Genomic DNA, 24,990 nt, shown 5'->3' with positions numbered 1-24,990 from the left:
ATCCTCTCAAACTTTGACAAGTTTGTTTTCTGTTCTGCAGTTTCCTGGACTGAGTCAAAGGGTAATAACAGTGAGTCAATGTGGTAGCACCGTTGTAGTTTCCAGGAACACCACTGATCTCCGTAGCCTAAAATACGCCTTATGCATTAACGGCTGATACTGCTTCTCTAAATCGTCAAACATTTGACGTAGTAAGTAGTGACTCTGTGTTTCTGTGTCTCCTCTAGATGTTGTGCTGTGTTTTGTTAGGACAGTTACATTGCAGTGTCTTTTAAGCTGATTTTCAACGGCTTGTGTAACAATTGCAAGTGTCCTCATATCTGAATCAAATGTATAGTTTACAGACAATGGCACATTTTTCACCCTCTTTGAGCGACTGATGACTTGATGCGTTTTCTTTCATCACATTTTCTAGCATTTTTCCCTCTTGTTTCACTTGGCACGTGTCCATCTTTGCACTGGTTGCCACTTGTAATGTTGCATCACCATGCAAACTAAAAGTCCATTAATTACATGTTGCATGAGTCCAATATAAGTTTCATATAAATTTGCCAGAAATCTTGCAGCGTTCCTCTGCTTTCTAGCATACTATACATTGATGTTTACCATTTATGCTAAAATAAAGATCATTCAAAAGCACAAAGCATTTGATAAATTACCTCCTGAAGTACTTCCAGATTCACCTGGTTATATTTCAGACCGATAGAAAAACATTTTCCTTATAAATGTATGTAAGAGGTGTCAACGTTAACATTTGTTTTGAGTGTCTTTGAGCCCTGTATTGGTCAGTAGATCTATACAACCAGCAGAGCATTTGGTCTGCATTCAAACATCTCCTAATCCCATTAAAGCAAGGCCCTTCAAGTAGTTATCAGGGGGGAAAATATATATATATGTTTTTGCAGACCCTCTTTAAATGGGTACAAAATCATAGAAAGGGTTTGAAATATATATATTTTTATGATGCTAACTACAATAAACAATTGCAAATGAATACAATCGTTGTAATATTTTAACAATCATTCATAAAAGCTTGTGAGGCGTTGCTATCAAAGTCTCAAAACTCAAAATATTGATATCTTAAAAATGTCTTCTTTTTTTTTAAATATGTTTTGATCAGTTTTTGATTGATAGTTTATTAAGTTTAGTTGAATTCTAAGAGTTCAGGTGCATTACTAATAAACTGCATTTGCTCAATCCTAAATATACCTCAATATAATCCATCAAACTGTATCAAGGCTGTACCAACTGTCAAACCTGGACGTCCTTTGCCATCTTCTAATACGATGACTGTGCTCTTCTACTCTGCAGTTTCCCAGTCTGAGTCCCAGGGTAACTCATCAATGTCACCTGTAGAATAACCACTCCTATCTAGACATGAATGTGCTTTTTGAATTTTTAGTGTCATTTAAACCTCCTTCCTTCTTCATCCCCAGCAAAGATGAATCGATACAAAATCTCTTCAGATGTGACTATAGTTGCCACAAGTAGACTCCAAAGTCCCATGTGTTTTTGAGTACCCCCAATATGTTGCCTGTCGGTCTGTCCACCGCGATAACATCCTAGCTGTGTTAGAATCCAAAAAAATGGTCCTGTATTCAATTTGAGCCTTTCAGGGTCTTTTTGCTGGTGATGACCATCCATTCAACATGCTTGATCACACGGAGATGGACTCTGTCACTCATCCAGCTGCAGTTCATTGACTTCAGTCTTGGTGTCGCTCTTCTCAACCACTTCTTCTTTTTTCCTTTGAAGGCATGTGGGGACCCCAAGGCAAAACCATCCTACCTGGTGGATAAGAACTTGGAGTCTGCCGTTAAATTCATTGTCAGAAAGTTTCCTGCTGTAGAGACGCGGAACAACAACGTAAGTACATTTTTCTTGTGTAGCTGTGATTCTTTGTGCGTTTCTTTTAAACCACCTAAACATAAACTTTATTGCTGGAACAAGCTGGAGAAAAGTATACATGTGTCTGGGTCTGAAGGAGACGGAACTATACTAGAATTGTGTATATATATAATGAGTGAACAAGTCGGTATTATTATGACAACTTTAAATGTGTTTGATGGTATTAGATCTTGTTTCTAAAATCTGGACTGTAAAACACATTGTATTTCTTCGTTTGCTAAGATATGTTTTGAGTTTTAATAGTGATACATTTCACTATTTGTTGTAAACACATTAACATAGTTGTGAAGATATCCTGGTCTATGTCTGGATTCTTAATATAATTTATATGAATTTTACAGTCATCACTGCTTCATGCATATTTAACACTTAATAATTAGAACTTTTGACTTAATTGTGTATATTTATGTGTACATATGCAGTACAACAATGTTGTCAACACTTCATCAGTCATGCTTTTTTTCTTCTAGCTTCCACATTCAAGTATAATCACTGTGTCATCTTTAGGTGCATCTCCTGTGATGTAAATAATTGTGTAATTTATACAATTTGAATTGAATGATTTTACAAGGTAATAAACTTTAGAGTACACACACAAACTGAACTGATTTACATTCCGATGTCAGGATGTAACCGGTGCTCAAAACACTGGAGTCTGGTTCTTTCATTCACCTGTGCTGTTGACATGTACAGGTTAAAGCGAAGTGTTTGCTTCTGTCTCCACCTGTTCGGCTCGGATCCTCGTAATCCTCGTGAAGGGCCACAAGTCAAGTCATCATTCAATTTAAATCACAACCTTTGCGATTTGAAAATCACATTGAAAAATAAATAAAATCCAGATTATATTGTAAAGGTAATCAATCGATGTGTCCAGAGGAGACATGGTTATGACCACCTGTCTTAGATGCTATGCTATGATTTAGTTGAATAGTTAGAAATTTCAATGATGATCTTGTATGTACAAGCTACTTTTACTTTCATTATGGTAAAGAAGCATTTGTTGCTTTAATCATTTGACATTTGAAGGATTCTTGATCGACTTTGTTGCTATGAAATATAAAAAAAAGTAATTCATGGAAGCGCCGTCCTCTGTTTATATCCATAAATAAAGAGCTATATTGTCTGATCAACAGTGAGCAGCTCTGGCGTTTAATTGAACAGTTTTTAAACAAAACTTTAAGCCGCATCAGTTTTGTCATGTTACAGCTAGCAGTATATGTGTTGATATAAACCTGTGTGTGCACTCGCACAACATACGTGTGCAAACCGCTGACTGCTTTGATGAGTATAACTGTGCAAAATGTGTCTTACGTTTTATGCTTTTGTGTCTGTGTGTTTTGCATGCCTAAACCTGGCTTTTACCGGACATGTGCTTTTTGGTAAGTTTTTGTGTCCATTTATTTTAAATTTCATTTTGTAATGTCATTTCTTTACCTGCTTGATTATATTCATTTATTTGTGGTGGCCTTTGTGCTTCGCTCTGCTGGCGGCTCATGTATTATCGTCTGATCCTTGCTGAACTCTCACCAGCCCTGTTTGCTTTAACGAACACACAATACAATCGTTTTCTACTTTAACAGTTTGCTATCTTGCAATCTGCTCTCTGACTTCTAGGAAACTGTTTTTTCTTATTATATAAAAACATATTTAGTTTAAAGGCGACGGCTTTCTCCATAATTGCCATTTATTAATTAATATATTGTTAAACTTCCCTTATTTACTGGTCTTTTAATGGTGTAAAGATGGAACCAAAATTTAGATTACAATGGTATGGAAGTTCTCAGCCACGTTTTTCATTGGGTTCACCTAATACAAAACCCAATAGGTACACACAGTACCAGGAGTATTAATGTATCCAGAGTTAAATGTAAAAAGTAATTTCATGAAAAAAAACAATCTATCAACCCTGTCTAAACCACAGTACTGCATTAAAACGTCTATAAATCTCTAATTAAGAGTAAAACTGGCTGTCCTTTGTTTTATTAGTAGTATTATTTAAATTCATAAATGTGCCAATTAATATTAAATGAAAAGGTTGATTTTTAATTGACTCGTAGTATTGTATAATCATATCTTGTAAAACATAATAACTAAAGAGAAGTACTTTTCTAAACTCGATCGCTGCATCAAATTTACTTTCCCTCTATGAGAAGTTGTTAAACTCAATATTTGTTCGAGAGCAGGAGCAATTTTGAGTATTGATATAGTGTTAAATATAGTGAAATGAAACTGGCACCATTGGTGGAATGATCCATATTAATATAATTTCAGTTTCTACTAATTCTTTTTTTATTATGTTTGACTGGAGGAGGGAGATTTTATTGTCATTTTATTCACTTTACCACGTTGTGTTTCTCACTGTGTCGTGTGGCGTGCGTTCACAGCAACAGTTGGCTCAGCTGCAGAAGGAGAAATCAGAGATTTTAAAGAACTTGGCTCTTTACTACTTCACATTTGTCGATGTGATGGAATTCAAGGTGAGGTATTTTCTTAAAAATTCTTTCTCAACCGAAGTGAAATCCTTGTAGTGACACGAACATTTGTGATATAACCAGGACCACGTGTGTGAGCTGCTGAACACCATCGACGCCTGCCAGGTCTTCTTTGACATTGTAAGTCGACAAAAAGATGCCGTAGAAATGTTGACGCTACGTCTGTTTTATGATGATATTCTTCCTGTCTTCAGACGGTGAACTTTGACCTGACCCGGAACTACCTGGACCTGGTAGTGACCTACACCACACTGATGATCATCCTGTCGAGGATCGAGGAGAGAAAGGCCATCATCGGACTTTACAACTACGCTCACGAGATGACGCACGGAGCGAGGTGAGCGACCGAGACTCGCTCGTCTGGAGTCCACCTTCGTCGTGGAACGTTCTTCTCTTATTTGAAACTGTGTCACAGCGACCGGGAGTATCCACGATTAGGTCAGATGATCGTCGACTATGAAAACCCCTTGAAGAAGATGATGGAGGAGTTTGTACCTCATGGAAAGGTAAAAAAAAATACTCAAAACTCTCTATTTCCCGATGTGAAAGTGTATCAATGCCATCAGAATATTGAATTCAACACTTCAAATTTTGAATCTTTGAAATAATTTAATTATTGTTTGAATGATACAATTCAATAGTTTCTATATTGAAAAGTTTACTTTCTTTTTATTAAATATTTAATTTAAATTCCCATTTAAATAATTGTTTAAAATACGTAATCCTAATTCCCATAACTGTATGATAGTTAAATCTTTTGTTTTATTAAACATACTATATTGAGTTGAAAAGGTTGAATATAAAGAAATTTGTCATGAAGAAAATAAAAAGTATTTTTGAATCTTTGGAAAAGGATATTATTATTATTATTAGTATTAGTATTAGTATTGAATTTACTTATTCATTCATTTTTCTACTGCTTTATCGCTCACCGGGGTCGCGGGGAGACTGGAGTCTATCCCAGTATCATAGGGCGAGAGGCAGGGGACACCCTTGACAGGAAGCCAGTCTGTCTCAGGACACACAAAGATACACAACCATTCACACACACACTCGTACCTATGGAAAATGTCCTGTATTTTTTTGTATTTTTTGTACTTTCACTCATTCAATTAAAACAAATTGAACTTTTCAATATAGAAACCTTTGAATTCAATTATTAAAAAATAATGAAATTTCAATAAAAAAACACATGAATTAACTAATTAATTAACTAATTAAACTTCCATAGTTGCAACAATGTTGGGAAAAAACATGGCAGCTGAGTGAATGAGTCGGTGAGCGTGTTGTGTAGAAAACAGAAGTGGAAAAAAGATGATAAATCTGTTGAATGTTGTCTATGAGTAACATTTTGAAACGGCAACAATAATCTGTTAATGATCATGACAATTCTGCTGGAAGAAAAACTTTGAGAAAGTAATGTTGGAAAACTCCGGGTAATTAAATGAAGTCATGTCGTTACGCAAGATTTCTTTCTAAATTTTTAATTCCGTTTCATCGCGGCGTCTGAGATCAAACGGTCTCGCACCAGTCGTCCTCTAGGTGCCATGTCAGCTCCAGGACCGTTTGTAACTCCATGTTCTCTCATCTCTCGCTCGCCAAGTCGCTGTCGGACGCACTGATCAGCCTTCAGATGGTGTATCCTCGGAGGAATCTGTCGGCTGACCAGTGGAGGAACGCCCAGCTGCTCTCTCTCATCTCGGCTCCCTCCACCATGCTCAACCCCGCACAGTCGGACACGGTTAGTGGGGAAAAGCCCGAATCAATTCCCTCGACGGCTCCGTCATGTTCAGCCTCCGGGCCTTCAATCTAACAGAGAGATCATGAAAAACCTGTCAGAAGAATGTGACGCTTCGTCTGGATTCATGACTTAATCTCTCCTCATGCAGATGCCGTGCGAGTACTTATCACTGGACGCAATGGAGAAATGGATTGTTTGTGAGTAAAAGCTTTATTTAAGATCTGAAAATAAAAACACTTGTCATTAAAGCCCATATATATATATCGTATTTTCCGCACTATAAGGCACTTAAAAGCCTTTCATGTTCTCAAAAAACGACAGTGCGCCTTATAATCCGGAGCGCCTTATATATGAACATTACCTGGTGGTGACTTGTTTACAAACACTTTAATGACTCTGCGCCAACTGAGTCGACACATCGTGGGCAGGATTACGTCATTGCGTTATCACAACGTGGGATTTACGACGCACGTCACATAATGGTGGACGTCTATGGAGTGAGATTACTGCCAACAGTTTGAGCGAGTGTGTCTTGGTTCAACATGTCATACACGCGCTCAACTTCACTGCTGCTCACTCAACATTTGTTTGCTCACAACACCAGTCGCTGCTGCTTGAAGCCTTTTAAACATCATTTGAACATCGTTACCATGGGAGTGAACGGAGTTGTCCGATCGCTTAATAAAGTTTGACTTTATCGGACTGTTTTGTTGACGTTCCCTTTAGCCCATTTTGAACTAGTGGATGCATAACGCAACCTCAGTCAAACGTTTGACTGTATCTTTTATTCTATGCGCCTTATAATCCGGTGCAAACTACTGAAATGTATGAAAACATTTCTAAAATAGACCATTCATTAAAGGTGCGCCTTATAATCCGGTGGGTCTAATAGTGAGGAAAATACGGTAGTCTACAACTTTATTTGTTGATAAAGTTAACTTGTTTATAGTATCCACTCATGAAATGCTGCCATTTTAATAGTTTTATTAAAACCGTTTTATATTTCTCTTCATCATGATTTAATCATAGAAAACTGTTCAAAATAAATCATTTTCTTTCATCTTTGTGATTAAATTGCACATTTCAATCCATGAAAGTCTGACTCATAGGAATTTGAGGAAATAATGAGTTTGTATTTGCAGCTACTGTTCTTGTGAAATGTAGCTGTTTCGATTTTTTGTGAATGTTTATGTATTTGTTAAGCTTGATGAGATTTTTCCCTCCAACAGTCGGCTTCATCCTGTGCCATGCGCTGTTGAACACTGACGCTGCAGCTCTCTCGCTCTGGAAGCTCGCCCTACAGAGCTCCACCTGCCTCTGTCTGTTCAGGGACGAGGTGTTCCACATCCACAAGGCAGCCGAGGATCTGTTTGTCAACATCAGAGGGTGAGACACGAACGCTCACATGAACTGTGGATTTAAGAGGTTAAGGTGTGAATATTATCACCAGCTTTGGTCTCTGAGGGGCTTTTACTTTGAGTTGAATCTAATTTTAGCGCTTACAGTGGCCATTAAATGTAATCGGTGAAACTTAAATGGGCAACAATCGTCCAGTAAATGAGCAGAATTATGAATTATGATCGCTTAAAGTTAAGTTGAATTTGATGAGATGTCATTTAAATATCTTATAAGTAAAATGGATTAAATGTGAGGCACAAAAATCAAAAGAAAGAAGGAAAATATAACAGTATATGAACACGTTGATCATAAGTGACTTGGTTAACATGTTCGCAGGTACAACAAGCGCATCAATGACATCCGGGAGTGCAAGGAGCAAGCCCTGTCTCACGCGTAAGAACTTTCTGTTCATCTTTCCTACTTTCAGCTTTTATTCTCCCTCTCACGATCATTCCAACTGATGATTTATTTAAGGATCTCATTTCCCCGTTTACAAACACGTCGCTTCTCTTCTCTGCCTTCCATCCTCGTGCATCATCTCTGCACAATACCAGCGAGTCTTATCCCTCCAGGGAGTCTGACAAACTCCCATCACCCTCTGTCTCTCTTTATCCCAAATTCATTTTCCTCCTTTTAGGCCCGCTTTCATCCCTGATCCTTCTTCCCTCATTTCATCTTTACTTTCATTGTTGTGCCGTCACTGTCACCCCCTTCTTATGCTCTCGTCGGATTGTCCTGGAAATGTCAAAATACTGCTTAATAAAGACGACTGTATGTTGTTTTTTTTGCAGAGGATCCATGCACAGAGAGAGGAGGAAGTTCCTCAGATCCGCGCTGAAGGAGCTCGCTACAGTTCTGGCGGATCAGCCGGGCCTGCTGGGCCCAAAGGTAACATCAGCAGCTAATGCTTGAGGGGAAACATGTCAAACTTCGCCACCTTCTCAGTAAAAAGAAAGATTGTTCCAGCAAATAATTACACACATTTTGTGCTTTCTGCATTTACACATTTATCATATTGTTGTATTTTGAGGCCTAAAATATTAAGTTTTTGTTATTTTAAGTAACCGTTTTTTTTGACCACAGACTGGTTTTAGTTTCAGCAACTCATGGAGCGACCTTCAGATACAATCACTAACAATACATTGTATAGAGTTCCTTTTACTCATTTCCTCATTTCCTCTAGTTTACATGTTTTTTCTTTAAACGAAAACTAGCATGTCACAGGCTAATCTAACTTTAGAGAAAATACCATTTTCTTATAAATAATGTAAGAGAATTGTGTATTTCTTTCTTTCTGTGTGACCCGGTAACAAATCGGGTCTACGAACCAGGGATTGGTACCACTAGTATATTCGATGTACTGTAAATAAATGAGATTTCTATTTTTATTCTTTAAAGAATAAGGATTCGCCACAATATGCATTGTAAGATAAATGTTTTCTTTGCTTTTTTATTTTTAATTCATTGAAAAAAATGTTTTCTAACGTTAAAATATACCTTTCAATGCTTTGCTGTTACTAGGAAATATAAAGTGTAATTTAAAAAAGTTGTAGTTTAATGTCTTCTTAAAAGCATCTAAACCTGTGCTTTGTTTCTCTTTAGATCTATTGTTGCAGCTCCAGTTATATTATTATTATTATTATTATTATTATTTGAATCCTGCATCAAACTTTCTTTCTTTTTCATTTAGGCCTTATTTGTGTTCATGGCACTGTCTTTCGCCCGCGATGAGATCATCTGGCTACTTCGACACGCTGACAACATCCAGAAGAAAAGCACAGATGACTTTATTGACAAGTATGCTTTTGACACACACCTGTGATGTGTTTTTTACATTGATTTAACATCTGGTTCTTGTTTCGCAGACACATAGCAGAGCTAATCTTCTACATGGAGGAGCTACGAGCTCATGTCAGGAAGTATGGACCTGTCATGCAGCGCTACTACGTCCAGTACCTTTCTGGCTTTGATGCTGTCGTGCTCAACGAGTTGGTGCAGGTAAGAAGACTCGCTCAAGAATTTGTGCTCAGGGAACTACAACTATGTGAAAGGTGGACTATTGTGTATATTTAAATACATATTTAGATGTTTGTTTTGTTGGTATAGGAACAGATGATCGTTCTTCATTTTCTAAGTTATCTAAATGGTTTGAAATAACACTCGAACATAACCTTAATAACCGTGTTTGTTTTTCGGCAGAACTTGTCGGTCTGTCCAGAGGACGAGTCTATAATCATGTCTTCATTTGTCAACACCATGACCTCCCTCAGTGTCAAACAAGGTAAGACTGCCCTTCCATCACCTCTCGCCTCTGAGTCTCACAGTCAGAAGTCGAGGTTGAGGTTTATTAGATTTAAGACCTTGAATCCGTTTGCATCACATGTGTCGAGCCCGCTCGAGAATAGAGATGGAACTTGATGGTAATATAATACTGACGATTAAAGAATACTTCTAGAGTTTGCTAAATCGACTGTGACCAGTTTGAGTGCTTAAAGTTTTTGCCCCTTGTGTGACTGAGGTTAACACTCCTGATCTATGATATTTTTAAAAGAGGAAAAAAAAGATGTTTGAACAGACCATGACATTATTTGAGTGAAGAAATGGATTTTATTGGTCAAAATGAATAAAACAGGCACGTTATGCTAGAAGAAGGAAACTTGTATCTTCTAGTAATTTGACCCCTATAACTGCTTTTGTGTACAATGAAATGCATCTAAAACTTTTTTAAATTCTAAAATGTGTGTTTCAGTGGAGGATGGAGAAGTGTTTGACTTCAGAGGCATGAGGCTGGATTGGTTCAGGCTGCAGGTATGTCGCTCGCCTTCTGTATGAACATTTTGATCATTGTTTGAATTCAAAACCAGGATTCATGTTTGCTTGTCATATGACTGTATTAAACTCTGTGCGACAGAAGAGAAGTCACAGATGCATACACACAGTTTGTGTCACAAACACATTTTCTGCTTCTCCGTGCATCTGGTTGACTTCAAGTGATTTCCATTCCCTCTCAGCCTGACCTATTCTCAGCCCTGTTCGAAGGGAAATAAGTGAGCCTGGGGTTTTGGAAACAGCTGTTCCCTCCTCATACATTGCAGCTGCAGCCACACCTCGCTCAATCTCCAAACATGTTGCCATGGCAACCACACACCTCTACATTCCACCACTGTTGTCCACACGATCAATCTCTTTCACTCAATCTGAGCATTGGTCTTCTGAAGAGAATGTGATTGTGTGTGAGGCCCCAACATTCTGTCACACACTCGGACATTTGATATGCAGCGTTGGGCTGGAAACTAGAAGATGCTTCTGAGAATGAACCTCCATCTGTCAGACTGCTCAACCTCTGTGTGCGCCTTGGACTGGCCAGAGGGGTTTCCACAGAATCCATGACATCTATAGAACCATTGATAAGTGGAGAGAACCATCCGTACTGGTTAAGCCTTGTAGGGAAAGGGAGAGTTGTTAGGTGAATATGGACTGGTATCAATCTTTTCCCCAGTATTGACAGAGTTCTGGCTCCCTCTCCTGGCTCTCTGGTTAAACTACCAGATAAGCCTTGAGTGAATGAATCTAGGACCTGAAGCAAAAACGATTAGGTGTTCTGTCGATCCTGCTCGGGTCTTCCTGCAGCACTGGAGCGACTGAGGCTGACAGTCCACGATTTATGCGAGTCTCTGCATTTTCTACAGCAGGACAAAGATGGATTTGCTTTAGTCTGTGTGTTATATAGCGAGGATTCTCAGGTGCCCCTGCTGCAAACTCCTTGCCTAACTCGGGCGCACCCGTAGGCATACAGATGCACGGATGATTAAACGGTTTGTTCACAGACTCTCTTGTGCGAGGCTCCTGCCAGGTTTCTTTCCATCTTTCACTGGTGCTCGTTTTCTGGCTCGGACCCAAAAGACTGTCTTTTCTTACAAAGGAAATTGGGATTAAAAAACTGCTGCGCTATCCTCTCATGCTCAGCAAATGCTTGTCACAAGCCAGGCTAAAGTGGAACACTTCTTTTTTTTTTGTATTTAACTTTTTTTAAAATCCTTCTGCAGGCTTACACCAGTGTCTCCAAAGCAAGTCTGGGTATTGCGGATCACAAGGAACTGGGCAAAATGATGAACACTATAATCTTCCACACTAAGATGGTGGATTCACTGGTGGAGATGCTGGTTGAAACCTCCGACTTGTCCATTTTCTGGTAAGAACAACCCACAGAAAAAGGTTCTTCCACAACTAGAATGAAATCAAACAAATGACCGGTTCTGTTTTCTACTGTTTCCAGCTTCTACAGTCGTGCATTCGAGAAGATGTTCCAGCAGTGTTTGGAGCTGCCGTCTCAGAGTCGACATTCCATCTGCTTCCCTTTGCTCTGCACACACTTCATGTCCTGCACACATGAGCTCTGTCCTGAAGAGGTAACTACATCTTTGCATCTTCGCTGAGTTGAAACCGTGGCTTGAGCAGCAATGTGAGTTTTGCTTCACCAAAAGTTTTTATCAGCCTATGCATCAGATCTTAAGCGAGTAATGCAGACGGTGGACTGTAAATCGGAGAAAGAGTTTTGAAAATCCCCTTGTCTTTACAATAGTCGATTTAGGAAAATCTATATATAACTATTGCTGTTTTAAATTCATCCACGAACGGTGGGAGGTCTCGAACTGAAAAGGTTGTGACCTTAAAATCTTCCACCACAATCCTCCGCCCGGCTTGTTTTGTTGCATTAAAGCTCTCAACGATTCACCCAAATTTACTCTGAAGGGCCATTAATAAAGCATCTCTCATCCCTCATTTAGAATTGAAATATGTGGGGTTTGATCCATAAGCCTCTGCAAGAGAAATGTTTTTTTGTAGTACGTGCTTTGATGTTTTATGGATATAATCGTTTATCACTGACTGAACACTAATTGTTTAATGAGCCCATTGGTTGAGAAGGTTACACAAGATTACATGAATAATCTTCTCACTCAGACTCTTGGCCAGATAAATAAGTTGAATCCTCTCATTAAAATCGCTCAGTTCAAGACGCATTGGTTAGTGTTGTGTTACAAAAGTACACATTTGCGTCATTCTGAAGTGGCGACAAAACCTCTGCACCGTTGGTCCATCTTTATCACACCACAGATCCAATTTATTACTGTTAATGAAGTCAATAAAGATTCACATAAATCACACATCAATTCCATGATAATGTGTGGCCATGATATCAGAGACTTTTAAAACTTGAGTACTTCCTTGCTGGATTTTCTCTCTGCTTCTCCTTTGAAGCTCTGGGATGCTCAGAAAACAGGCCTGCAGGTAAATTGGAGATTCTAAACTTTCAGTATGAGTGATTGCAAGTGGTTGTTCTATTGATGTAAGGAAGAAAATTATAAGTTTTACTTTTTTTTTTTCTTTTCTTTACATTTGTTTTCCCTCCTTTTAACTAGACACATGTTCTTCTTCTTCCTCTACAGCGTCACCACATAGGTGACCGAAGCCTGTCCTTGTGTAACATGTTTCTGGACGAGATGGCCAAACAAGCTCGAAACCTGATCACAGATATTTGCACGGAACAATGTACTCTGAGCGACCAGGTAGGAACACGATTGTGCTCTTGACCTCATAGAGATGAGACTGTACACGAGAGAGAGGCAAGCTCACCTGCAAACAAACAAACAATTAGCTTCCCATCTGGTTTGTCGATGTGGACCGGTTTAATGTTGGCGTTATATTCACAGACCCACCTTCAGATAAAATAGCTTGTGTTGCACTTATTTTTTTTTACTAGTTTACTGGTTTATTTTTTAGTGAACTTGACTGAAACAAGATTCTTCACGTGTTATTTGTCACAGACTAATGTTACTTGAGAGAAAATCTAGGCTTTAAAATATATATATATATATATATATATATATACATATATATGAAACCGTAGTTCCAAGTATGCACAGAGAGAACATATATTTATTACAATGTCAGTTTCACTAGTGAATTCTACTGAAGTTGCAAACCATTGACTAATCACTGTTAAGTAAAGTTCGTCAAGGGAAAATCCAAAATAAAATGCTGTCAAAGAATCTTATCTCTGGTCCTGTGGTGTCTCCTGAAAGCTTCTTAACTCCATCTGTCAGCCTTCAGAGATTTATACAAATGTGATGTTGCGGAACTGAGCCTTGAATATGGAATCATCCAGTCCTACTCTTTGACATTCATAATTTATTTTTCTGTCTTTCTCTTTGATCCCTTCATCTCTGCAGCTGCTTCCCAAACACTGTGCAAAAACCATCAGCCAGGCGGTGAACAAGAAGAGCAAGAAAGCCACGGGGAAGAAGGGGGAGCCGGAGCGAGAGAAGCCTGGGGTGGAGAGCATGAGGAAGAACAGACTATTGGTCACCAAGTCAGTAGAGACTGAACGTCTTGTTTCACTGTCCTTGTGTGTCTGAGCTTAACCATTGTGTTGTTGTTCTCCCAGCCTGGATAAACTACACACCGCCCTGTCAGAACTCTGTTTCTCCATCAACTATGTTCCCAACCTAGCGGTGTGGGAACACACGTTTACACCCAGAGAGTACCTCACCTCGCACCTCGAGATCAGATTTACCAAGTAAATACACACATATTATAAATAATTCATACATAAATACTGTTGTTCAGGATGAAAACCCGACCCTGTGGCTCTCCTTCAGGTCCATCGTCGGGATGACCATGTACAACCAGGCCACTCAGGAGATTGCAAAGCCCAGCGAACTGCTGACCAGCGTCCGGGCCTACATGACGGTGCTGCAGTCCATCGAGAACTACGTCACCATCGACATCACGCGGGTCTTCAACAACGTCCTGCTGCAGCAAACCCAACATCTGGACAGCCACGGAGAACCCACCATCACCAGTCTCTACACCAACTGGTGATTGTTTTTTATATAAATCATGATCAGACTTTTAATGGTTATAGATCTCTGGAAAGATGATCAGCAAAAAAGGTTAAAAACATTTTTTAATTAGTTCCAGATATGACTCTTTAAACTTCCCCCTCTGGGAATGATACAGTAATTCTTACAATATATTCTCTATTGATTCATGTTTAGTGCATGATGGTGTTTAAACATGTATCAACCACTGCTTACCTGTTTTACTAAATTCTTTGGGAATATTCGTTTCAGCCAATGAAGTGGTTTCATCTATTAATGTATATATTTATACTTGTACACATCACTCACTGAATTTCAATGTTTTTAGTTGTAATTAAAATGCATTATAGTTTTTAATATTATATTTTATAAGGCATCTCATTAAATAACTAAATATACAGTAGAAAACACAACTGTCTATAATATTTGAGGTTGAATTTGAAGTGTAATACAAAAGAAGTACAAACTATATTTCCATATCTATGGTTAGACACTAAATTCTCTGACCAGTAACTAACTAATAAGTGGCCATTTTTTTCAACCGATTCAAGTTTAATTACTTAAGTTATTAACAGTGGTTTGTCACTGAAGAAATCTTTGTGTAACTTTAAATCTCAACAAGTCTCCGTTGAATCTTCAGGTACTTGGAGACGTTGCTCCGTCAGGTCAGCAACGGTCACATCGCTTACTTCCCCGCCATGAAGGCCTTCGTCAACCTGCCCACGGAGAACGAGCTCACCTTCAACGCCGAGGAATACTCCGACATCTCTGGTACTGACTTGAGTGTAAAGGTTTTTTCCAGAACTTAGATATATTTGACTTTCTCTTCGTTTCTTGCAGAGATGCGTTCGTTGTCTGAGCTGCTGGGACCATATGGGATGAAATTCCTCAGTGAGAGTCTGATGTGGCACATTTCATCGCAGGTCGCTGAGCTCAAGGTAACGACACTTGACAAGATGCTTTTGATGAATTTAATAGACTTAAAAACAACGAAAATCTTGACTTATGAAGTTTTAAAAATTTTAGTTTAGTTCTAGAAACCGTTTTCAAATGTTTTAATTAATTAAATCATTGTGACACAAGATGTCATTAACCTTTTGGTGCCTGTTAGTTTATCTTAGACCGCCAAGGTTTCCTGTCTTGTTATGCAAAACCTAATTTAGTTTTTAATAATCTTTAAAAAGCCCCAAATGCAGTAGTAAAGAATTTCTAATTGGGGTTTTTATTATGTGTATTTAGAACAGAGGTGTCAAACTTGAGCGAACGGGGTCAAAACTAATAAAAGGCACGAAAGATAACGCATTTATTGAACAACTTAGAACAAGCACTTCTTTTAATCTCCTTTTTAAATCAAATCTTTCATATTTCAGCGAATTCCTTTTTAAAATCTCAATTTGGGAGAAACTGCTCGTTGTATGACAACACTTTAAAAATGGTGTAGTCCACATGAAATGACTTGGATCGCCAGACTCTGCCCCACAGGTCTTTTTCCGCCTCATAAGTCGTTAATAAAACGACTCAGACCTTGAATTAAAGGTGTATTATTTCAATGATTTAATTAAAATATTTGTAGGAAACAGCAGCCTCTCCACTTGATCCCTTGGGAAATTTTCTTTTGGAAGTTAAAGTTAATCTATGATAAGTATGATTAATATTTTAAATTAAGTTTTAAACACATGCTTTTGGGAAGAGTTTTCACCGTGGGTTGAAATGTTCCTGGTGGTTGAGAAGTTATTTCTGTGTAGAAACTGGTGGTTGAGAACATGGAAGTGTTGACCCAGATGAGGACGAGCTTTGACAAGCCGGAGCACATGGCGGCGCTCTTCAAGAAACTCACCTGTAGGTTTTCACACTCATTTCTGTGCGTCTGTCGAAGATGGTTTCCTAAAGTTCTGCCGTCTTTTAACATTTGCAGCCGTGGACAGCGTTCTGAAGAGAATGACCATCATCGGAGTCATCCTGTCGTTCCGCTCTCTGGCTCAGGAGGCTCTCAGAGATGTAGGTTTCTAACCAAAACTGCTGATGTGTCGGTTAACTCGCTTATCTCTGTCCTCCAGGTGCTGTCCTGCCACATTCCCTTCTTAGTGAGTTCTGTGGAGGATTTTAAAGACCACATTCCCAGAGAAACGGACATGAAGGTGACGATTCTTAAAGAATGTGACGTCAGTGTTTTGCTCATTAACACCCTTTCCCTCCTCCAGGTGGCGATGAACGTCTACGAGCTCTCCTCCGCCGCTGGCCTTCCTTGTGAGATCGACCCAGCCTTGGTGGTGGCGCTTTCCTCCCAGAAGAGCGGTGAGAAGAAGCACGTCTAGATGCAAACTCTCTGTGGGATCTTTTCCTAATATTCTTGTGTAACGCTGCAGAGAACATCAGTCCAGAAGAGGAGTATAAGATCGCCTGCCTGCTGATGGTGTTCGTGGCCGTTTCCTTGCCAACACTGGCCAGTAATGTGATGTCACAGTACAGTCCGGCCATTGAAGGTAGGAGCTCGTGATTTGGGGAAAAAAGGTTCAAAGGGTGTGTGAGTGAGAGTTGGTACTGTGTGTGTTGGCAATATGATACTTACTCGGATACATGGGTCATTGATACGATATAATGTGATACTGTAGGAACAATGATATATGTGTAGTATTGTCTAGTACTTGACTCTGGGGTTGTGATAGTGTAGTAACAAGGATATATGTGTAGTATTGTCCAGTACTTGACTCTGGTGTTGTGATAGTGTAGTAACAAGTATATATGTGTAGTATTGTCCAGTACTTGACTCTGGTGTTGTGATAGTGTAGTAACAAGTATATATGTGTAGTATTGTCCAGTACTTGACTCTGGTGTTGTGATAGTGTAGTAACAAGTATATATGTGAAGTATTGTCAAGTACTTGACTCTGGTGTTGTGATAGTGTAGTAACAAGTATATATGTGTAGTATTGTCCAGTACTTTCCTCTGGTGTTGTGATAGTGTAGTAACAAGTATATATGTGTAGTATTGTCCATTACCTGACTATGGTGTTGTGATAGTGTAGTAACAAGTATATATGTGTAGTATTGTCCAGTACTTGACTCTGGTGTTGTGAGTGTAGTAACAAGTATATGTGTAGTATTGTCCAGTACTTGACTCTGGTGTTGTGAGTGTAGTAACAAGTATATGTGTAGTATTGTCCAGTACTTGACTCTGGTGTTGTGATAGTGTAGTAACAAGTATATATGTGTAGTATTGTCCAGTACTTGACTCTGGTGTTGTGAGTGTAGTAACAAGTATATGTGTAGTATTGTCCAGTACTTGACTCTGGTGTTGTGATAGTGTAGTAACAAGTATATATGTGTAGTATTGTCCAGTACTTGACTCTGGTGTTGTGAGTGTAGTAACAAGTATATATGTGTAGTATTGTCCAGTACTTGACTCTGGTGTTGTGAGTGTAGTAACAAGTATATGTGTAGTATTGTCCAGTACTTGACTCTGGTGTTCTGAGTGTAGTAACAAGTATATATGTGTAGTATTGTCCAGTACTTGACTCTGGTGTTGTAGTATTTTCAGACCACATGACTCTTGACGAAGTCGTAACTGCTCTGTTTTTTTTTAAACAAAATATGTCCAAAAATCAGCTTTAAAAAGCTGCTGAAGTCAACTGTATCCTCTCGTCCCCAGTCATCCCAAGTATGACTTCATCTTCCATTGCTCCACAAGCAAAACAGGAAGAACCTTATTTGAGAATATGATCCCCTCTATACAAGACTACACATTTATAATAGTTGATGTATAATTAACTGTAAATCCTTTTGTTCCCAAGCTCAGCAAGTCGACTGTATCCTCTCGCCCTCAGTCATCCTGGCAATGACTGAGGGCGAGAGGATACAGTAGACATGATTGTGAATATGTAAAAGTTGGTGCAAGTCACTTTAGAAGAAAGGGTCTGAATGTTCGTAAATAATAAATTAATAAATGACCAAAAGTGAGATGTTGTTAAAAGAACAATAAGCGGTTGATGACACATCAGTGGTTGTTGTGTAACATTAAATTCTAATTGTTTTTGGCTCTTATGCAGTCGATTTTGGTGCTAAACCGAGCATTAGTTGTGGTGTTTATGGCAGCAGCAGTAATGTTTTATCGCCGGTGCAGTTAAAGGAGTAATACGACCTATTGAAGGTCACGACGTAAACATGAATCACTGACACATGTCGAGGACGTCGTGCTCAAGGCCGCTACGAAAACGATGCCACGAGCAGCGATCAATTAAAAACGGTTTTGATTATGATCAGTTTTTATTACAATTATTTATCATGGGTGTTTATTTTTAACATTTGCTCTGTACGTTTCATTCTTTACCTACTGTGTCAATCAATCAACTTTATTATTAAAGCACTTTAAAAACAACAACAGTCGATATAAAGTTCTGTACAATGTCATGAAAGTGCTAAGAAAGCTCAGTTAAGATAAAACGATATCAAATAAAACCGGTCAAAAGCACTAAAGACAGCTCAGAGTCTCATGCTGTGTCAAAAGCCAGAGAATAAAAAAAGTTTCCTCCCTGATGTCGACAACACAAACTCTAAATACTGATGCAGCCTCATCCTCACGCTTGATTGACACCTCATGTCATCCCACTAGAGAGTTGTTCCGAGTCGATTCTGACGAGGATTTTGAATCAATAAAATGTTTTTACTTGCATCAGAATCACTAATTTCACACAAATAAAAGTCAAATGTCAAATATTTACATTTGAACTTTCCCTCCTGAAGTTACTTTATGGCTCCGGTGTTGATCCAAAGAGAACGTGAGCCGACGGAGGAGAAACCTTCACATTATCGCAGATATAATTTACTGCATGGCAGACGCCGGAGTGAGACGCATGCAAATGACATCGACCTCGGATCGATCGGCTCGCGAGCACGACGGCGGCGACTTCATCTTCATTACCCGCACTTTGAAGATCCAAAGGTCACTTCGCAACAATGTGACTTATTAAACCTTGTTTGTTGCCGTGGCGTGACTAAACTGATTAATCGTCTTAAACAATCTCTGATATGGCTCTTGAACAAGGACCCCGACGACGGAGCTCATCAGTCGGAGGATAAATGCCGCAGACGTCGCCTCGTAACAAGCCTGAAATGAAAAGTGCCGTTGTTAATAGAAGCCCCTTGAAGTGGCTGATGAGTCCTAACGAGCCGTTAATGCACATGAAATATAAACTATTAAAGTGAAAACAAACGAAAGGGGATTCTGTGTCTAAGCGTGTGCGTCTGCTGCCCCCTGCAGGTCACTGCAACAACATCCACTGTCTGGCCAAAGCCATCAACCAGATCGCGGCGGCGCTCTTCACCATCCACAAGGGAAGCATCGAGGATCGGCTCAAAGAGTTCCTGGCGGTGAGACTTTACTTTAAAACTTTATCAGGAAACAAACCGTCACGCAGACCTCGGATAAACTTCCGTCGGTGAATCACTGTCACCTCACGATGCATCGACACACACTGCAGCTCCGTTCATTAAGGAGTCTCCTCACACACACATGCGCCTCAACCACACACACACACACCCTCAGAGACACCCCCATATTTGCATAAGTGGGTTTGATGGATGGAAACACTGACTCTCATTTAATTTCCGCTGACTCGTCAGGAAGTCTTCCTCTCCAAAAAGAAAAGTTGGCAGACGTCACGAGGGGAACGTGTCTCTCTCTAATTTGTGTTGTTGTTGTTGTTGTGTAGCTGGCCTCGTCCAGCCTCCTGAAGATCGGCCAGGAGACTGACAAGATGACCACACGCAACCGAGAGTCTGTTTACCTGCTGCTGGACATGGTGAGTGGACACCAGTCTGTGAGCCGGGGGTCAAAGGTGGTGATGGTTAGAGCGGAACCGTTGTTGAAGGCGATCTAGTTGATGTTATTTTAATCAATATTGCGATTAAATATGATTTATTTATTTTTTTTACATTGCAGCGTTTTAAATTCACTGTGTCCGAAAATGTTGTCTAAACGTTCAATCAAGTATCTACAAAAAATAAATGTTCTAGATTTTTTTTATGAGTTACTCAACAAACTCTGTGTCCAAAAAAATCAATGATTTGGGAAATATTTCATTTTTAAAAATTCAATTATAATGCTCTACACGTTTAATTCAATTATTCGATGAATAAAATCAACGTTTAATTAAAAATAATTGAATTTATTATAATGAAAAAAAATACATTTAATAAACACACAAAAACAAAAAATTCTAATTGTTTCTCCTTGAGACAAAAAAAAGATACAAATCTGGAGAAAATAAAGTTAAATTAAACAAATACTTATTTATTATTTGTGTTCTATACTTTTTCACCTATAAGATGTATTGGAGTTTAAAAAAAAACAACATTTTTATTAATAAAATTAACATAAACTTCATTAATTCATCAAAACACTGAAAACGTATATATTGTATAGAAAGCATAAAAGTAACTCTAATATAGAGGTTTATCATATGATGAATTATCTTGTAAGAACATGTTTGTGTCCTCACTTCCTGTTTGTGTCCTCACTTCCTGTTTGTGTCCTCACTTCCTGTTTGTGTCCTCACTTCCTGTTTGTTTTCCTGCAGATTGTGCAGGAGTCTCCGTTCCTGACCATGGATCTGCTGGAGTCCTGCTTCCCTTACGTCCTGCTCCGAAACGCCTACCACGCCGTCTACAAACAAAGCATCAGCGCCAACGCATGAACACACTCCCGACACACACACACACACACTCGCACACAACAGCGGTGTGTAGACCGTAACTCCGAGCACTAACGGAAAACACTAACAGTAAAACATAACACACTAAACTTTACCTACAACGGTGATAAAAAGTAACCGAACAAATCTACTAAAGGCCAGATGAACACAAATATCTACACACAAACACACACAGACACACACACACGAGCTGGACCAAGTGGGGATCAGTGTTTTTCTTTGAATCATTGTACTTTTCCATGATGTTGCCAGGGACCACGACTGCAGCAACACAAAGAAATCCATATGTTTGGTTGATATTAAAGGACAAAAATATAAATATATAGTATATATAGAGTTGACACTGAACTAGTGGCCAGCGTCTCTACGGTGATGGATTTGGATGCTTTTGTTTGGAATGCACATGATGTGATTTTTATTTTTATTTTTTTGCGGGTGATGAAAGACATGTTGCTTGTTAATGTACACACAAATATGTACACACACGCACACACTGACACATACATTTCAACACACTTGTAAAACATGGTGACGTTTCTTTTTCCTTTTCTTTTCTTTTTTTTTTTTTTTAAACTAGCTCTAGTCGTAACATGAACATTCTGTGGGTAACGATATAATATCTGTATTCTTTGATGTGAACTGTCTGTTTCTAATGTTTTTCTTATTTTTATGATGATGATGACAATGAGTTTTTGCCAAAACGTGTTGACACTAAAAAAAAAAAATGTGTGTATCTGGGCATGAAAGTGGACGCGCTCCCGTGTCCTGCAGGGGGCGCTCGACCCGTGCGCTTTCACAGCGGGAACAGTTTTTCATACAATAGAAAAATGCATTTTTGTTTTTCCCTCAAGTGTTTAAAAAAAAAAAAGAAACTACCCAAGAAAAAGATAAAATGCTCATTTAATTTATTCCCCACAAGTGGTTTCGGCAGATGTTACGTCACGAGCTCCTGCAGGTTCAACACTGACTTTAAAGTTTAAACTTTAAAGTTACTAAAACTAAACCTTCAGTGTCGAGTCCTGCAGGAGCTGCTGCGTCTTCTCCATCCACTCGTGAGGATCCAACCATGTTTTTTTGTTTTTTTTAAACCAAGTCGTATAAACAAATCTATTTAATATATCCTCGCAGCTAAACTTCTCTCTTTCCACTCCTGACCAGTCCATGGATCTTCTCGCTGAATCTTCCTCGAACGGTTCCATCTCTTCTTGTACAGAATCCTTTCATCCAGAAGTGACTTTGACAAAAAGTCTTTGGTTTCTAATGTTTTTGTTACCGGAGGGAGCGGCGAGGGCCACGTACTGAGACCCCTGACCCCCCTGACCCCTCTCACACAAGACCCCCCCCCGTGAGCCTCCAGCTCACCTGAAGACCCTGCTCTCGCCACGTGACTCCAGGTTCATCAGTCGCTCAAACGGGGCGAACTTCGGACACATTCTGCCTTTTTTCTTGATGTGGAAACGGTTGCTCTTTACTTTCTAACCTCCTTTTTGTGTCTGATTCCACCGTGTAACTGAAATAACATGAGTACAAATAAAGTTTAGGGCTGTCAGACCTGAGTGGCGCGTGTCAAAGGTGTGATTCTTCTTATCGTCTGGACTATTGTAACAGTTTGTTTTGTGTCTAAACAAGAAGCATCTTCTCGCCTGCAGTTCATACAAAACTCTGCAGCCAGAATTCTGAGCCGCTCTAGTAGAAGAACTCACATTTCTCCTTCAAACTCTTCACTGGCTGCCAGTTTCTTTCAGGATCAATTGATGATCTACTGACTCCTTCAAGAAACATGTGTGTTTGATGATCTACTGACTCCTTCAAGAAACATGTGTGTTTGATGATCTACTGACTCCTTCAAGAAACATCTGTGTTTGATGATCTACTGACTCCTTCAAGAAACATCTGTGTTTGATGATCTACTGACTCCTTCAAGAAACATCTGTGTTTGATGATCTACTGACTCCTTCAAGAAACATGTGTGTTTGATGATCTACTGACTCCTTCAAGAAACATCTGTGTTTGATGATCTACTGACTCCTTCAAGAAACATCTGTGTTTGATGATCTACTGACTCCTTCAAGAAACATCTGTGTTTGATGATCTACTGACTCCTTCAAGAAACATCTGTGTTTGATGATCTACTGACTCCTTCAAGAAACATCTGTGTTTGATGATCTACTGACTCCTTCAAGAAACATCTGTGTTTGATGATCTACTGACTCCTTGAAGAAACATCTGTGTTTGATGATCTACTGACTCCTTCAAGAAACATCTGTGTTTGATGATCTACTGACTCCTTCAAGAAACATCTGTGTTTGATGATCTACTGACTCCTTCAAGAAACATCTGTGTTTGATGATCTACTGACTCCTTGAAGAAACATGTGTGTTTGATGATCTACTGAATCCTTCAAGAAACATCTGTGTTTGATGATCTACTGACTCCTTCAAGAAACATCTGTGTTTGATGATCTACTGACTCCTTCAAGAAACATCTTAAGACACTTTTATTTGTTCAGGCTTTTCCTTGATTCTCTGAGACTCCTGTGTTTGTCTCTATGTTATCTTGACCTTTTAAGTATATATTTTATTGAGTATTGTTTTGATTGTTTAAGCGCTTTGTTTTCCTTTTCTGCAAAAGTGGTCTACAAATATAAATTACTTACAGAGCCCATTGAGTTTATTTTAGTGAAAAATTAGATTTGTATTATTGAATATACTATCTTGTTTTTCTATTTTAGAACATTCTGGGGCCACATGCGTGTCCCTCATTAGCTCAAAGTATATTACACATATATACATTTTGTATTCATTTTTTTTAAGTTCGTGTTTCTTCTTTTTTTCCCCATTTGAGTGAGTATTTTTTCTTTATCCTCAAATTTATCCTGTTATCCTATTTTTTTGTTTTATTTTTTTCATTTTATTTTCTTGCGGGCCCTTCAACAGTCGCGGTGTATATCAATGTGGCCCCTGAGGAAATGTAATCGTCTGCATCCATAGGTTCCAGATGTGGACCCGGAAATACCAACGTTAAAAAAAATTAATTTAATTGTATTTAACTGTAGTATTTCTTTTTTCTCTTTACCGTTTTACGACCAGGAATTGAGTTTGTTTGTTTCCCTTTATTTTATTTTAAATGGTTGATATTGTTTTTAAATATATATATATATATACCCAGCATTTTTTATCGCATTCTGACATATTTTAAATTTCAAAGATAATTTCGTCTCCATTCGTCTATAAATGCATTTTTGTTCGTTTCTTGTTCGTGTCTTTTGTCATTTTTCATCCTCTTTTCTTATTCTCTGGGTTTACAACTTCCTCAGTTACATTGTTGATATACGTTTCTTAATGATGGCGTTTTCTCCTTTTATTCCAGTTTTTTTAATTTAAAAATGTTTTTATTCAAATACGACAACGCGATCGTTAACCGTTGGTGAAGTTCTCCATTCATGCCACCAGGGGTCGCGCTAAGCTAGTTAAGAATTGGCGGCAACATCCGCTGATTCTGACTTAACTCGGCGCCAGTTGTTAACTTATTAACAGTTGTTGTTAAGTTAAGTTGTTAACTTCATATTGTCTTTGGCTGCACAGGTAAGTTACAGATTAAACACCTGTGTTTTTATTTAGTTATTTGTTATGAATACAAGAAAACCAAGTGTTTTTCTTCCTGTTAAATCCAATGATTAAGAATATTAGCATATTAGCTAACTTTAGCTAACAAAATGCACTTGTTCTAAATGTGTTTTTATTCACATTATATGTTGAGTCAGAAAACCTTTCGTGTGAGTTTAGACTATTGTGTTTAAAAACAAACAACATCTAAATGTTTTGTTGCTAACTTAGCTTTTCAATAACAGTAACTTTTACC

General features: G+C 38.6%; 1 protein-coding gene across 4 annotated transcripts in view; it reads left to right on the top strand.

Annotated features, from left to right (window-relative positions):
• nckap1 (NCK-associated protein 1) overlaps window positions 1–22,685 on the top strand; it is a 29,997-nt gene extending 7,312 nt beyond the window's left edge. For 2 of the 4 annotated variants that reach the window (XM_087801946.1, XM_087801943.1), the window contains 30 exons: window positions 1,756–1,866; window positions 4,299–4,385; window positions 4,464–4,520; window positions 4,595–4,737; window positions 4,816–4,906; window positions 6,004–6,141; window positions 6,290–6,338; window positions 7,371–7,527; window positions 7,876–7,932; window positions 8,331–8,427; window positions 9,230–9,336; window positions 9,405–9,537; window positions 9,739–9,820; window positions 10,289–10,347; window positions 11,586–11,731; window positions 11,816–11,948; window positions 12,987–13,106; window positions 13,770–13,909; window positions 13,985–14,116; window positions 14,199–14,417; window positions 15,061–15,191; window positions 15,261–15,358; window positions 16,166–16,259; window positions 16,336–16,418; window positions 16,478–16,558; window positions 16,622–16,715; window positions 16,787–16,903; window positions 19,677–19,786; window positions 20,128–20,217; window positions 20,995–22,685. In XM_087801946.1, the coding sequence (XP_087658072.1) occupies window positions 1,756–1,866; window positions 4,299–4,385; window positions 4,464–4,520; window positions 4,595–4,737; window positions 4,816–4,906; window positions 6,004–6,141; window positions 6,290–6,338; window positions 7,371–7,527; window positions 7,876–7,932; window positions 8,331–8,427; window positions 9,230–9,336; window positions 9,405–9,537; window positions 9,739–9,820; window positions 10,289–10,347; window positions 11,586–11,731; window positions 11,816–11,948; window positions 12,987–13,106; window positions 13,770–13,909; window positions 13,985–14,116; window positions 14,199–14,417; window positions 15,061–15,191; window positions 15,261–15,358; window positions 16,166–16,259; window positions 16,336–16,418; window positions 16,478–16,558; window positions 16,622–16,715; window positions 16,787–16,903; window positions 19,677–19,786; window positions 20,128–20,217; window positions 20,995–21,111 (3,273 nt within the window). In that variant the 3' untranslated portion in view covers window positions 21,112–22,685. Of the gene's footprint in view, window positions 1–1,755; window positions 1,867–4,292; window positions 4,386–4,463; window positions 4,521–4,594; window positions 4,738–4,815; window positions 4,907–6,003; window positions 6,142–6,289; window positions 6,339–7,370; window positions 7,528–7,875; window positions 7,933–8,330; window positions 8,428–9,229; window positions 9,337–9,404; window positions 9,538–9,738; window positions 9,821–10,288; window positions 10,348–11,585; window positions 11,732–11,815; window positions 11,949–12,986; window positions 13,107–13,769; window positions 13,910–13,984; window positions 14,117–14,198; window positions 14,418–15,060; window positions 15,192–15,260; window positions 15,359–16,165; window positions 16,260–16,335; window positions 16,419–16,477; window positions 16,559–16,621; window positions 16,716–16,786; window positions 16,904–19,676; window positions 19,787–20,127; window positions 20,218–20,994 lie in introns of all 4 variants that reach the window. The other 2 variants (XM_087801944.1, XM_087801942.1) reach the window with 1 other exon arrangement.
• The last annotated feature ends 2,305 nt before the right edge of the window (window positions 22,686–24,990 follow it).

This window comes from Callionymus lyra, chromosome 11 (assembly GCF_982586985.1).
Source record: "Callionymus lyra chromosome 11, fCalLyr1.hap1.1, whole genome shotgun sequence".
NCBI lineage: Eukaryota > Metazoa > Chordata > Actinopteri > Syngnathiformes > Callionymidae > Callionymus > Callionymus lyra.
The sequence above is the reverse complement of the archived record's forward strand: the minus strand, read 5'-3'. Positions and strand labels throughout refer to the sequence as shown.